This window comes from Haliotis asinina, chromosome 8 (assembly GCF_037392515.1).
Source record: "Haliotis asinina isolate JCU_RB_2024 chromosome 8, JCU_Hal_asi_v2, whole genome shotgun sequence".
NCBI lineage: Eukaryota > Metazoa > Mollusca > Gastropoda > Lepetellida > Haliotidae > Haliotis > Haliotis asinina.
Window position 1 is genome coordinate 41,177,374 of NC_090287.1, and position 15,688 is coordinate 41,193,061.

General features: G+C 38.1%; 1 protein-coding gene across 1 annotated transcript; it reads right to left on the reverse strand.

The window, feature by feature from the left end:
• Positions 1 to 660: 660 nt before the first annotated feature.
• LOC137294362 (gamma-butyrobetaine dioxygenase-like) lies at positions 661 to 15,476 on the reverse strand. Its single transcript, XM_067825366.1, has 16 exons — positions 15,421 to 15,476; positions 14,368 to 14,540; positions 13,867 to 13,931; positions 6,762 to 6,856; positions 5,942 to 6,066; positions 5,235 to 5,383; positions 4,794 to 4,852; positions 4,319 to 4,394; positions 3,982 to 4,026; positions 3,618 to 3,742; positions 3,099 to 3,239; positions 2,878 to 2,938; positions 2,710 to 2,763; positions 2,554 to 2,622; positions 2,267 to 2,371; positions 661 to 1,604 (listed from the first exon to the last, which is right to left on the reverse strand). Exons 2-16 carry the CDS (start codon positions 14,489 to 14,491, stop codon positions 1,497 to 1,499), a joined length of 1,401 nt encoding a protein of 466 aa, XP_067681467.1. The 5' UTR covers positions 14,492 to 14,540; positions 15,421 to 15,476; the 3' UTR covers positions 661 to 1,496.
• Between the last annotated feature and the right edge of the window lie 212 nt (positions 15,477 to 15,688).

Genomic DNA, 15,688 nt, shown 5'->3' on the forward strand with positions numbered 1-15,688 from the left:
GTTGATACAGACGATAGCTCGTCTGGACTAAGTGTTAACAAGAACGTTACCTCTAATCAGCCAAATTCCACTCTGGCTGTATGTGAGACCTGTTTTGAGAGCATCTGGCTAAGTGAGAATGCCTGACCAAATAAATAGCGTTTGTATCATGGTTTCAGGTACTACGAGGTGTCAGCACCGTCATGTTACAAATACATTCATTTGCAATATCAATCTCTTCCAACATGCTACATGATTAAAACACTGGGATTCTGTCGACAGGGGACATATCGGCTTCATCCAGTGACGTTTGTATCGAATGTATCTTCAGCTCTCATCCTGTACTAAGATACACGTCGTTGTATTACTGCATGTTGTTCAGTACCCCGTTAAATCTCCTACACATCTGGCACGGTGGAGTAGAGCATTCTCTCGTCACGCCGAGGAGCCGGGTTCGAAACCCCACAATGGTTATGTGAAGCCCAATTTTGGTGTCCCCCGCCGTGATATTTCTCGAATATTGCTCATATCGGCGTAAAACCAAACTCAGTCACTCACTCTTACAGACACACACAAACTAGCACCCACCCATGCATGCACAGACACAGCATTCCTCTCTCTGTTACGTACCTCTTTCCTCCTTGTGTCTGTATAATTATAAGAACCACAAAAACACCCGACTGTCTTCAAGATTATAATATGGATATGGCGCTTTACACAAATCATCCGTTTTAGCTGATACATGCTGCAAGCTTGGATAACTGCCTGGACACTACGTGCCATATACCCACATCATGAACTTCCCCAAAGGCAAAAGTTTGTTGAATGTAAAACTATTTCTTCGCCATGTTCTAAAATTCCACCAAATCAAAATGTTTTTGTAGGTGATGATCTCTCAGTAGACGGTAGTTGGTGACCCGACTCCCCTTAGACAATTCCGGTCTGTCCTCTTAGAGGTCCCGTGGTGCTTTAGAACAGGGCTTGTGGTGAATGGTGATTGAGCTTCGATAGTGCCCTTTCGTCGCGATTTGAAGTCGACCTGGGTCGCCCATTGGTTTCCCTGTATTGTCCGACAAAACCACTGAAAACTGTGTAGTGGACACTCATTTCCTGATCCGATGCTTTAAGCATACTGGAATTGTGCATACGAACATGTTGCCCTCTCTGACCATTGGATAATATTCTTAATACAATAGCCGTCAGCACATTCAGGGGTCCTTCAGTGTTTACCGAGTGAACATACGAACACAAGAAACAGGATAATATGCATTTCGTATTCATTATCTTCAGCAATTTTAGTTTTTGATTCAACGTTATCCGTTGGATACTTTCTCGCGAGCATCTGCCATTTGATATGTAAGTGATTCATAAACACCGGATTATCATATTGTCGGATTAAAACAACAGATTTAGTGTTAGCATACTTAGAGATGTCTTTATATCACCGGACTTTGTACTTTACAGAAAAATGCCTATCACATGAATTAGTGAAATGCCTGTGTCCAAGACAAATGTATCTATTGCCAGTCAAGATTGCCAACTCTTGTTGCCAGTTTCCCATTTCCCACTGTGTTGGAGCAAACCTGTACCTGACTCTTGAATTCGTCGATCTGTACATAGCATCCCTGTAACAAACTTTCATATTGACTACCAATCATGAATATGGGGAACGATGTTTTTCATAGTCCCGCACAGCCATTAGTAGTGAAAAATATATGGTTATTCGTATTCATAGTGAAATGTTTGCAGCTGCAATAAACGTTATTCGAAAATAGTTATTGTATGGGAAATTCTGACCATGTGTTTCAATTTGCTGTGTCAGCAAGAAAAATCTACTAAAATCCTAATATTTCGCTTGTACAAATTGTGAATTATCAATATTAGAAAGCCGTAAAGCGCGTTACGAGTTGTGTTGTTCATTTTTGTTATTTATCGAAACAAAACAATATTTTACACGCGTCATTACTTTGTCCAAACGAATAATTCAAACTTGAAATGATAACTACTCACCAACACTCCATTTCATCCAGAACCACCGATTTTTGTCAGTCAGCAAGTAGACCGTGATCAAACTGTCATGGTTTATTTTCTTTCATATCTTTTTATGTAAACCTTGTAAATGCTTGAAACATATGTTTTGCATTTGATGCGTTTTCATTTAACGTGAGCTTTCGTTTTAAAGATTGATAAATCGAAGATTTCTTTCCATTTCAAGCCGGACAAAGTTTTGTTTTAATTTACAAGATACGAGGGTATGTATTTTGCTGAATTCTCAAATACGAAATACCTGCAAATGTCTGTCGCCCGATTTTGCATCATAATGATGTCGTCCGTGAAGAATACGTCTGTTATTGAATGTGATTAGGTCTCCCTCCTCCAGACGACAGTTATACTGAAAAGTGAACGTATAATTCTACTACACAGCTGCTCATCCAACTACGTTTGAGAATCAGTCAAGTTAGAAACACATCAACTTCCTTACATGACAGACTTCCTACATAACGTTGTTATCTAATCCAGACGAGCCCCACGAAGGGCAACATCTATGAAATGTGGAAATCTCGTTCTCACTACCTGATATGGGAATGTGTTGACCATTGTTGCCATGCACTTGTAGGCTCTGTAGTACTCCTCCACGTCCTCCTGAAACAACACATATCGGGAATCACCCTTAAAGAACTTGATACACTCTAAAACAGTGAAATGCAAATGCGGTTTTTCGACGTTTACCTCTTTTGTCATTAGAGGCCCAATCATACTAGGATGCCAGGTCACACCAACAATCTGTAAAAGGCAAAAACACGTCGTCATTATATCCCTAATGCATTACTATTGGTGTTGTCATTTACTGAGTTTATATTTTGTCTTCCGAATGAACCATCACACAAAACGTAATACCTTGCCGTCATGGTTGAGAGCAATGTGAGGTCGTTGGTACACCATATGGAATCGGACATCTCTGGAAGCGAAAAGAAGCATAACTGACGTCTGGGAAATGAAAACTATGACATGAATTCGCATCTGATATTATACAATCACTGATTTCACTTGGGTTTCATCTAACTGTTTCTTGACCTTGAACAAGTTACATTCACCAAGGCGAAGTGTGTGCACGTTACCTGGTGTAAAAAGTATTGTCGAATGTTGCAGGTATCCTTACAAGACTCCGAAATTCTTCGGGATGTGTTGTTCTCAACGTCTCAGCCACGTGGAAGATGTCAACAAAGAAGGAGTTACCGCCCTTTACTTCCTTGTCAAATCTGAATGCGAAAAGGTAAATCAGCAAACACACATTCATTTTCATCTACCATGCCGTAACGCTATATAGTTTTACCAAAGCATATGTCTTTATCATTTTAAGTGGATCAGGTGTCTTTTTGACAGACCCCGAGTTGGTTAGGCAAAAGGTATGTTGCAAAGAATAGTGGTTGCTGATTGCCGACGAAAAAAAACTTGCATTCAGTTAAACCTTTTTAACATAATTTTCTCAGAGGCCAGGTTATGGTCACCTGAGGTAATGAAGAAACTGGATTCCAGTTTGCCTATCCGCAGCGATAGTGGTTGCTAATTGCCGACGAAAAACACTTGTATTCAATTGAACCTTGAAACATTTTTTTCAGAGGTCATGTTATGGTTACCTGAAGCAATGAAGAAACTGGATTCCAGGTGGAGATTCATAAGGCGTTTGATCCATGTGCAGCTGTAGACGTTGTTCGCTATAGGCCACATTTAGAGGGTTAGGCTTGTCTGTCACATCAAATGTCTAATTAAGGTAAACAAAGAGTGTTGTGTTATACAAATCTGGAAACACAGTGGTCGAGGATTACAATGCCAAGATCGTAAAAATACGTTTTTCACATTACTAAATATATGAAACAGTTTTATAGATAAAATGATAAAATCAGGGGTAACAGAAATAATGTGTGTAGTCAAAATTTTCTCTATTGAAGAGTGTATTCTTTATTTTTATGAACATTGCATTTAATCTCAAACATTACTAACCTCTCCATATACAGTCGCATGAACTGGGGCAATCCTCTCTGCCACCTAGGGCAAAGTAGCGTTATGTCTTGTCAGAACAATGCCTGGGACTTGCGTTAAATCATGCACATGCATAAACTGAGATATATTGTAGAAGATACATGATGTAGAGTTTACACGGGTCAATGCATTCTTTTAATCTGGTTCCCTCGTGCTCTATGTCAAGCATCATTTTACATACATACATACATACATACATACATACATACATACATACATACATACATACATACATACATACATACATACATACATACATACATACATACATACATACATACATACATAATGACCTCACCTTCTTTACCTCGAGGGCGCGAGTAGGAACGTCTTTCACCAGACAAATGCCAACTTCGTTGAGAATTTTCAACCAACTCGAAAAGAAGGGTTATGAATATACGCAATGCATAAAAAAACGTTACTAGTGATACAACGACCATATGTAAGAATCGTGATGATTCAATCCCATTATCCAAATCACCACCAACTCTTTTGACAAATGCTAATTTATGTGTAGCAGAAGTTTCCTTCTTCGAGTTAATATCATTGAAATGATGACCCGGTGTCGCTTTACATCCGAATCATCAGGAAATCAGTACTTAGCAACAATGACTGTGGTTGTAATACGATGAATGACAATCCGCCATGTGAGGAATTGTGATCACCAACAGTCGTCATTCCAGTCGACACTTGTGTTTTCTTCCCCGTAAAGATCGTACCACAAGAAACACATATATTCTGTGTTATATATGAACACTCAGTTGCTAACTCACTTGTAGAGTCCTAACTCAGTTTTCATTACGTCGCTGTAAGCAACTTCAGGTATTGAAGGCTGTAAAAGAAGCTCACAGTAAATATTCATCCTTCATTCAGTTGGTGTATGCCGCGCTCAGCAATATTCCAGCTATAAGGCAGCAGTCTGTAAATAACCGAGTCAGGACCAGACAATCCAGTGATCATCAACAACTACTAAATTGAAATTTGACACGTGTCCACCAAGTCAGCGAAGCGAACTTGACCACCCGATCCTGTCAGTCGCCTTATAACTACAAGCATGCCAGTTCTTACCCGTATCTTCAAAGGTTCCTTCATTCAGTAGTATATGAATCTCATGCAAACACGTAGTTACACAATATGTGTACCTGAATTTAGAAGAAAATATTAATGCATGAGACAACAGTAAATATTTAAGTTATAGTGAATGAAGGTGTAACCTTTGGATTTGTATTGAAAACCATTTTCATATCTTCGTTCCTTTCCTCCCGATCTCTGTCACTGTAAGAGTACCGCTTGAGGAAAGGCGGAGGAAAAACTCCAGTGTGGTATGGGTCATCACTCCAGGTCACTTTGAGCACTTTGTCACCTGTAAGAACGTAACCGGACGAGAGGAAGAAACTGTGCCGCCAATTTAGTTTGTTGAACTGAATGACAGTTAATTCAGGTTCAGGCCTTGTTCACAGTCATGGATTTCAAATCCTTTATGGTTTAATTAAGCTTCTTTCTGAAATCAACACTAGTCACACTTTTTTAATGATGAGCTACCAAACACATGTTCACATGCCCAAACCAACAATGACAATTCGAAAGTGAGAAGTAGCTTTGCTGCCGTTGTTGACTATTCCTTATGTCTAGTACAAAGAGTGTTTGTTCATTAGCTATTCAGTTGAAAGCTTAATTTATGATTCTCTGGAGCCACCGAGTATTACATGAGTAAATAAAAAAAACACGTGTGATATAATTTTAGAGATTTGCAAGTTTCAACAAAAGCTAGATTCATCTGTGCTGTTTAACGTAGCTTGCTCTGAAGTAATCTGAATAGCGCAGGCCACATTCTGCCGGAATATATACTGAACGATGTGCATGCTCCCATAAAGAGACAACTAAAACAATTATTTTGTCTTCCTCTGTGTGAGGCCTGTACCTTCTGTCTCTGCCCGTACAATGACTGCTGCAACATCAACATCGTTGAAGTTGACTGAGGGCAGATTTGAGGAGTGGCGACAAGATGGGCAGTGACACGACTGTCTCAACCACAGGCTATGGTACCTACAATAGATCAACATCTTGCAAACCTACATTCCATAGTGTTTACTTATATTATTATACAATTTTACATATAGACACCCAAGCTGTTTCTTGATCATGACTACCGTAAGATAATTGCGCTCCCAAGCTTTTTGACTAGTTATTTTTATACATGTTTCTGATCAGATCAAGTTGTATGTAATCTTAATACTGTATCTGATACTACACTTTTATATTATTTTTTTCTGATTTATTCACTAAACAGGTCATTTAAATTACCAGTGAGACAAATCACCTGGAGGCATATTATTAACACAGTCTAAAACACTTTGAACGTTGATGATACGTTGATTTACAAAGATGGTACTATGAGAATCCTTATCATGATTCCGACTGTGGTATCGTCTTATGAAGTGGAACCTTTACTCATATCGTTCTTGCGAACACTTTATGTGGTTTACTCATGAATACATTTATTGAATATATATATATATATGTCTGGAGCTCTAAGCTCTTGTCTGCGCCTTTATACCTTACTGAATTCATTAAAAATAGTCAAACCGTCAGCGACAACACACGAACTCAGATAAATTCATTTAATTGATATAATTTCGACAAATCAAAATCAAGTTTTTAGTTTCTCAGTAAAGCTTTACGAAAATTGAAAGCGAAACCAATCGCTCATGCGTTATGCTATGCTATGTGTTAAAACTGACCTTGACTTGGTGCCGTTGTTCCACTGTATCTCCACGTTCTTGCCACCATCCTGCACAGAGGCACCAAATATCCGGGCACTGGAGAACCTGGCGTACTAACATCAGATATGCAGTTGATTCATAAGAAATATTTGCTAATATGTAAAATACCGTCCGAGTCTAAATTGATCATTTTTTTGTCGAGTTTTGTCTGTTCGTCATTTCCATCATAAACGTTTTTCCTATTTATAAACTGATAGAGCATTTTGAAAAATATATTTATAATACGGTATATTACGCGTAAAGATAGTTTTATTCCTAAGCAGTTAATGCAAATATGCAAATAAAGCAAATATGGACCCACGTGACATATTGTGGAAAATCCATTCTAGAAGGCAAAGTATAACAATTCTAAGATAAGTAGAAATACGTCTTAAAACATAATTTTAACGATATCAGCAACGGAAAACACTGTATTTTGTTGCGACTGATTATATGTTTACCTGTGGTATCTTAAGCGATCATTCATACCATGGCGGACTTGAACATTATGCGTGTGCCCATGGATATATGTGAAAAGGAAATGACAGGAAGAAATTAAGCTGGAAAGTCTCCTGAGGTATTAGGTATATGTTCATGATGAATATTTGCATATTCCGCCGTTTACAAACACGAGATCTTGTGCACATTGGACAATGATCACCGCACAAAATCACTGTATTACCTAAATGTACCTACGATAGAAAATATATGTGTTTTCCGGCGGCCATATGAATAACGTTTGAAATCTACGTACCATCTGGCCGTTAGATTTACTCACGATTAAAGTGGTGTTAAAATAACAGAACAGTCAGATCTGCATTCACGTGTATTTCGCAGGTGTGTAAATCTGGCCATTGTTTCCATGTGTTTTCTAGCATGTGTAACATATGTATATGCTGTGATTGTAGTACATGCATTCAATACCTTTGAAATCTCGTATGACCAAGCCTAGGTTTGTCATCTATTTAGTACACTCCCAGTGATCGGTAATGGTTAAGTAGAGTGTTACAAGACTGACACTACCTTAACATGTATTTCACTGGTTCTGTAAAATAACTGTCAGGGTTCGTTAGCTCGTCCGACTGTAGTACCATAATGTACGGAAATCATTAGAGACACATCGCGAAGTGATACCCATGATTGAGCATCACTGTAAACGTGCGTGCCTTTCTTGACATACACATGCTGTCTGATTAAAGGTTCACAGATTGGGTGTATGGGTCAGAGTGAGTGAGTGAGTGAGTGAGTGAGTGAGTGAGTTAATATTTAACGTCACATCGGCAATATTGCAGCCATATCGTGACGAGAACCATAAATATCATACATAATAGTGAACGGTAAAAATGTCAACGAAGGACAACACTAAAAGAACTAGATTATCACAGATAGATATTTAAAACCAGTAATTAATTCTAAAACAGTTTAACTATAGAGGACGCTACAATATAAAACACGGGCTGTAGATCGCCAACAACTGAGGATAGATCACCTTACTAAGGACCATGGAGACTTACGGTACCTTTGCTACCTGCATGGACCCTAGTTGGATTTACATCATCCCCTCAGCCGCTGGCGATTGTAGGAACGTTTAGCCAAAGTTTTACAAGAACAAATATGCTACGTTTAAAATCGGACAAGCAACGGGACTAATAGTTTTAAGTTGCTTTTACAAGTTCCACCAAGCCATAATCAAGCTTTGAGCGGACAAGTGATCTGTATAGGTGTTAGAGAGTAGCTTGATCTCCTCCCCACCTTGAAATAGTCTTGACTTTCAATAAATCAAGTGCCTTCAGACATTACGTTTTTGGGGATTTGACAGAAAAGTTAAATATGAGTCGAAAATCAGGCCTAAGAGTTTGACATCCTTGACAACTTTGATGGGAGTATCATTTAAAAACAGTTCTGGGTCTTTATGTGTTTTATATATGTATGCAATTAGTTTTTGATTTATAAAATTTCAAGCCGTTTTCAAGACACCATTTATTTATTTTGTTTAAGCACAATTGCATTTGACGTCCAATAGTATGCATATTTTTTACCGCGACAAGAGATATTAAAATCATCCACAAAAAGTGATCCATCAATTGAGTCACTTAAAAAGTTGGATAAACTGTTGATCTTGATGCTAAATAAAGTGACAGAGAACACACTGCCTTGAGGGACACCCTGATCATGATTGTAATGGTCAGACAGGGTAGAAATTGTCTGTCTTCTAAAAACTGACATATAAATTGGGGTAAAAGGTCCTTCAAACCAAAGTCATGAAGATCTTTAAGAATTTCCATACTTCCATGTCGTATCATATGCCTTTTCAAGGTCGAAAAAAAATGATATTAACATGGAATTTTCAATAAAAGATTTTAAACGTACCAAGTGATCGATGATACATCGATTGAATGTTAGTGATTAGGATTTTGGTTTCCAGGTACCAAACTAAACGATTATTAACCATACGTTCCATATTCTTACAAACACAGCTAGTAAGTGATATTGGTCGGTAGTAAGAGGGATCAGAATGATCCAGACCATGTTTAGGAACAGGAATGATAATAGCATTTCGCCATGATGAGGGAAAATGACCAGACGTCCATATATTATCAAAGATATTCAACAATATTTCTAAAGACGGTTCAGGCAAATGTTGAAGGAACTGATACTGTATGTTATCAGCCCCAATTGTAGTATCATGAGCTTGCTCAAGGGCAGTATGGAGCTCATGAATGGAAAAGATTTCATTCTATTCCTCCACATTTTCCGAATTAAAATCAATTTTCTTTTTTTTCTCTTGTTGATCTTTAAATTTCTTTAAGGTTGGCAAATAATTAGACGAAGAGAAATGTTTTGCAAACGTTTCACTAATTTTATTTGCAATATCAGATGTTTCAGTGAGAAAAGTGTCACCCTCCTTGAGATGGTGAACACTACACTTTGATCCTTTACCTTCGATTTTCTCTACCATATTCCAACCCATAGAAATTGGCGTAAGTGAGTTGATTTTAGAAACATAGTTTTTCCATGACTGCCGTTTATTTTGATTAAATGTGTGACGAGCCTTGGCATTAGAAATTGTAAATTCATTCAAATTATGGACAGTTGGGTGGCGACGGAAAGTATGTGTCAGAGCGATAAGTAGGTGTATATGTGTTGCAGTGTGATGGGGTAGGCCTAGGGTGGGGTGGTGGCGATGTGGCGATGTGGCGATGTGGCGGTGTTTGGGTACTCATAGGTCTTCCTGATCAGTAGGTAATATCGTTTATATTTTTCGTAATGGAAACTGCAATACAGTTTAAATTGCTGACCATTGGTACACTTCTTATATGTGAGGAGACGCTGATTATTACAATAAAACACAAACAGATGTGTACACACAGACATGACCGGTTGGTGTCTAATTATGGTGCACACTTGTATGCGTTAGCCGACTGACCATAGCTGCACAAATTTCATGATCTATACTTTCCAAATATATGATTAGAATGTTTTAATGATTCCCAGTGTATATTATTGCTGTAAACGTGTAAACCTGCTCATAGTTGATATTACCCCTTTTTTATTCGGAATACAGATATTATCTCACACGGACATTTTCTCAAATTTTAGCTACCCGCGGAATATGCTGTATGGAGGGTTATCCTACCAGTGGTATGTAAATGATGGGTTTATGTCCCTTGCTATTATTGCTGCGACAGTGTAAACGCACATGTTGTTATGGTCATTCTGTAAGGAAGGCATTACGGTGTTTCCCGATAAATCAGCACTGCACACCTATATATATGTTATCTCTTGGTTAAATCATGAAAAATATTCTAACGATTGCAATTAATTCATAAACTTAGATAACTAAGCAGCTTCGATAGATGTTGGAAGTTCACTGCCTCAAAACATTTCTGTTGCTCATGAGTTTTCTTTCTTGCCTTTGCTTTTTGCTGATTTTCCTTTTTTTATTATTTGATATACACTATACAATTATGTTCATCACTTTGATATCACATTGCCATGGAATATAGTGCCCAAACTTATTGTCTGTGTGATTTACTGTTTTTGGGTGAAACTGTACAATATACCTTCGTACATAATTTCCTCGGAATAGAAACTGAAAATTGCTAAATAAATGGACAACTATATTGGATAAAGATTTGAAACAATTATTATTTATATAACTGTTATATATCATCAGTGTGTAGATCATGTCACTAACATACAAACTGAAGGATAAATGGTGACAATCTGTTTCAGTCTTGAATTTGTAATACATGTATCAATGTACGAGTATCAAGGACTGATGAGGTACGCTCGTGGTTAAAGTGTTCGCTTGCCGTGTCAAATACCTGTGTTTGATTCCCGACATAGGCACGGCATATTCTTTGTCACACGGAGTTTTGAAAAGGTGCAAGCGACTGTAAGACTCTTGTAAATTCGCAGTCGAATGAGATATGGAATTTATAAGGGTCTTACAGTCCCTTCCACCCTTTCAAAACACCGTGTGACGAATTTATTACCCTTAAGATCGATTGATTTAGCTTATCCTTAAACAACATTCAACATTCGGGAGAATGACACGCAAAATGTTTCGCCTTGATATTTCTTGAACGGATGTAAAGGAAGATATCTTAATTTATGATAAAAAATTATCAAAATTTAGATTTTGTTAAGCAAGCGAAAATCATAAACATTTTGTATTTTGTATACATTTATTGACACAAACAAATAACAAAATTATGGCAACAATTTTATTACTCTGTTTATACTCATAATTGTGTACCTCAAATATAAAATTTCAAAGCGATTAGCCGTTTAGCGGCCACATGCCATCTAAGGTCAAAGTCATACGTATAATCCTTGCAGCATGTTACATGACAGATTTGATGGCGTGTACGATTATCCTTCAAAACATCATACATACATTTAACCACTTATCATTAAGTGCAAGCAAAGCATTACAAAAAGGCCATAATTTCTGGAAAGCATAACGTCAACTTTACCCAAATATTTGACACCTAAAGCCTGTCCGGTTAAACACATAGTCACAATGAAGTAAAGTTTGCCATGTACGTGTCTTCCAATATGTTTAAGTCAGGGAAATACTAATATTTACCAATTACAATTTTAAAGGAGCCTTTCTTCAATCAGTGACTTACACCTATACATAACTAGGCGTGCATGATTATAGACTTCATGTAAGTCATCATGATATTTTACAAACGTGGGACTGGACCCTAAGCCTCATTAAACGTTGGAAGATGTTAATGTCACTGTAGATGTTGGTCCCGACAGACATGTTTACTCAATAACCCGTACCCTGCAGGTTCCCTGCAGATTTAATGTAACAGACGCTGAACCTGCCTCACAGTCCCCGAACCACAGTTTTGTCCAAATTGCATAAACCGCTCTGCATAAAGGTTTATGTGAAGCAAGTCACATGCAGTGCAATTAAGTACTGTCAAAAATATGTTACAACAGTGATGCGCAAACTGACTTAAGAAACTGCGAGTTGGTTCGTGTGATGTATTTGGTGTGGCTCCAAGAGAGATGAAGTGCTATTGGGAAAGAGGGATAAAAGGGCAAAGTATCGCCCTTTGCTCACCACTGAAACAGTTAATCCCTCGAAACATGCACCTCACAGGATTTGACAACACCACAGACAAGGCGTAATCTATACTGGTTGCAATAAGTAGAGTATATGAGCATATGCCCGAAGTTAATATCTGCACACGTAAATCCGGTCATATCGTGTATTTGCCACAAGCTATATTTGTGTTTATTTCATTGGTGTACTATCCGACTTTTGGTCCTGTGAATCTGCCTTTGACAGTTATCAGATTTGCATGTTTATATCATATGAGTATAACATTGTCTTATGTAATGGGTAATTACTTTAGCTACACAATAACTATTAATAACTGACAAAAGGCGTTGAACTCGTAATTCGGTGCGTTTCTAATTCTATGATAGTACGTTCGAATGTTGATTCTCCCTGATTATGATTCTTGATTTTATTGCATCTTTTTCGTGTTCGTGGGTTTCCTAATAGTGGTAAAGCTGTGAAACCTGTGTCACCTCGGGTTTCCCAGCTGAGAATATTACATTAAATACAGTTCTAACTCTCTACTACCATCAGAGAGCCATGACTTGTTTGTTGTTGAGATATGACCAGCTGCTCTTCTGGAATTAATAAATGTTGATGAAGTGAAAGCATACCATGTGGAACATCATCCGTTGCACATTTACCTGATGCAGCTTAACAATCTAATATGACTTTTCAACAACAATCACAAATATTTTTCGGCGTACAAATTATTAACATTGATTGTAATATTCACCAGCATTATGTATATTTTCCAGTTATACGTTTATAGATATACATTTATTATAGTACCAGTGTGCCTGACAGTAAGGTATGTTTGATAGCTTGGGAAATGAAAACAATATTACGTCCGAATTCATCAAATCCGCCACGTAATATACGTCTCCCTAATAATATCATATCGTCTCCCTAATAATATCATATCGTCTCCCTAATAATATCATATACGCCTCCCTAATAATATCATATCGTCTCCCTAATAATATCATATCGTCTCCCTAGTAATATCATATACGCCTCCCTAATAATATCATATCGTCTCCCTAGTAATATCATATAAGTCTCCCTAATAATATCATATCGTCTCCCTAGTAATATCATATCGTCTCCCTAGTAATATCATATACGTCTCCCTAATAATATCATATCGTCTCCCTAATAATATCATATTGTCTCCCTAATAATATCATATACGTCTCCCTAATAATATCATATCGTCTCCCTAATAATATCATATCGTCTCCCTAATAATATCAAAGCCCATTGCTTGATCATGGCCACATGGACGCTGTGCTGAGTGAGTAAGAATTGGCGATTCTGACGGATACTGCCATGCAGCCTTCCTTTTCTTTTGTCAGTGTGAGCCAGATCTCTGACTGGGTATGTAACCTATAGATATGAACCAACATTCACCAAACACCATCTATTATAACAAATAAAGTGGTCTTCATATGCCTTTCATAGAGATCGCATGATAAAGGATTCCAAAATAACACATACCTCTCTTTCCCGATATAATCCCCTATCCACCAGAGATTTATAATGTGGCATGAGCACCGATGGATCTATTTTAAATAGAAATGCATGCAGGATTTGTTTTTAATATGACTTCTCAAGCAGGAATTTCATATAAGCACTACCTTTAACACCATGAAATTTGAGTCAAGATGGAAGCCACGGTAAAGCCACGTTTATATATCGATCCAACTTAAGTGTCAAGGTGAATGGCACTGTTTCTATTGTTTAATAACAATGAACACTTATAAGAATCTTAGTAATGTTTACTCTTAGTCCATAGCTCTGAATAGTAAGCCTTACAACGCTCAGTCTAACGTCCAAACAAACCCAATAGTCTTTGGATACTTACTGACTATAACATAATCATTATAAGCATAAAACATCTTTCCGGCCAAGGTTGTTTGGAGCGTTTCTGTCAAACGGAAAGTCATAACTTTAGTACTTGTAGCCGTGTAATAGTAAGACATAGGTATACAAAATCACCTTCATGCGTGGATAATGTTCTCGAAGAGGCGATATATACCACTGTCCTGAATGTACACTTCGCCTGGTAGTTTGAAAAATACGAGGACATCTTCGGGGCACAAGCAGAAAGAACACGGAGCATTGTATAGTCTCAGTAGAGTCGGGAAGAACAAAAGATCCACGATAGATAGCTGTAAAAACGTACTTCCATTTAGTGAGTGAGTGAGTGAGTGAGTTCAGTTTTACGCCGCACTCAGCAATATTCCAGCCATATGGCGGCGGTCTGTGAAGAATCGAATCTGGACCAGACAATCCAGTGACCAGCAACATGAGCATCGATCTGCGCAATTGGGAACCGATGACATGTGTCAACCATGTCAGCGAGCCCGACCACCCGATCCCGTTAGTCGCCTCTTACGACAAGCACAGTCGCCTTTTATGGCAAGCATGGGTTGCTGAAGGCCTATTCTACCCCGGGACCTTCACGGGTCACTTCCATTTAGATTTACATGGGCACGTATAACATCTAACAGTAGCCCTCATGTAAAGTTATTGCCAAGAAGAAAGATGTCTTCATGTTTGACGGCTGTACTTACTGCTTGATCTGCTGCAACTGTGCACGAATCGTGACCAAACCTGGCATAGAACTTCGTGAACAACACTGGATCTAATGCTGCATTACATTGCTTATCGGAGACTTTATAGTCTGGCATGCAATCCCGGCTGTATATTATCCACAGTTGCACTGAACTGATGACGGTTAAGCATTCATCTCTTTTGCTACTTAGTTACTGAAACACATTCAGCTATTTTGGACCGTACCATGTTAAAATGTTTCATTTATTCATATTGCCTTGAAATTATACGTATCATCTATAAATAACCTTTTAAAACCAGGCAGAAATAGCCTCTGAGTACAGTGTGATGTACAATTCATTCATCTTCAGCTTAAGATACATTCAAATCATACTTGGGATGACATATACTGAGAGGTATACGTAGACAGATGCATCAGATTAGTGTTTCATGGTTAGAGTTCACTATCAATACCACTGTTAGTCACGACCTTACCTGCCGAACGCGTTAAGCAACATCCGACTAACAAAATCATCTAGCCTGCGTGTAATACCAGCGCCGCAGTATTTTATGAGTCGGCGATTCTGTTAGCACGGGGACAAAAGCTGGATAGTACTCAGTGGAAATACACGTAAATACAACAGGAAATACATGTTGTGGCCGGATTTGCATTTCCCGATATTTTATAACTTCGGTTTCTTATGTCATGTGACGCTGCGCCTTTCGAATATACCATCAGCGTATATTGCCGGATGCACAAGCA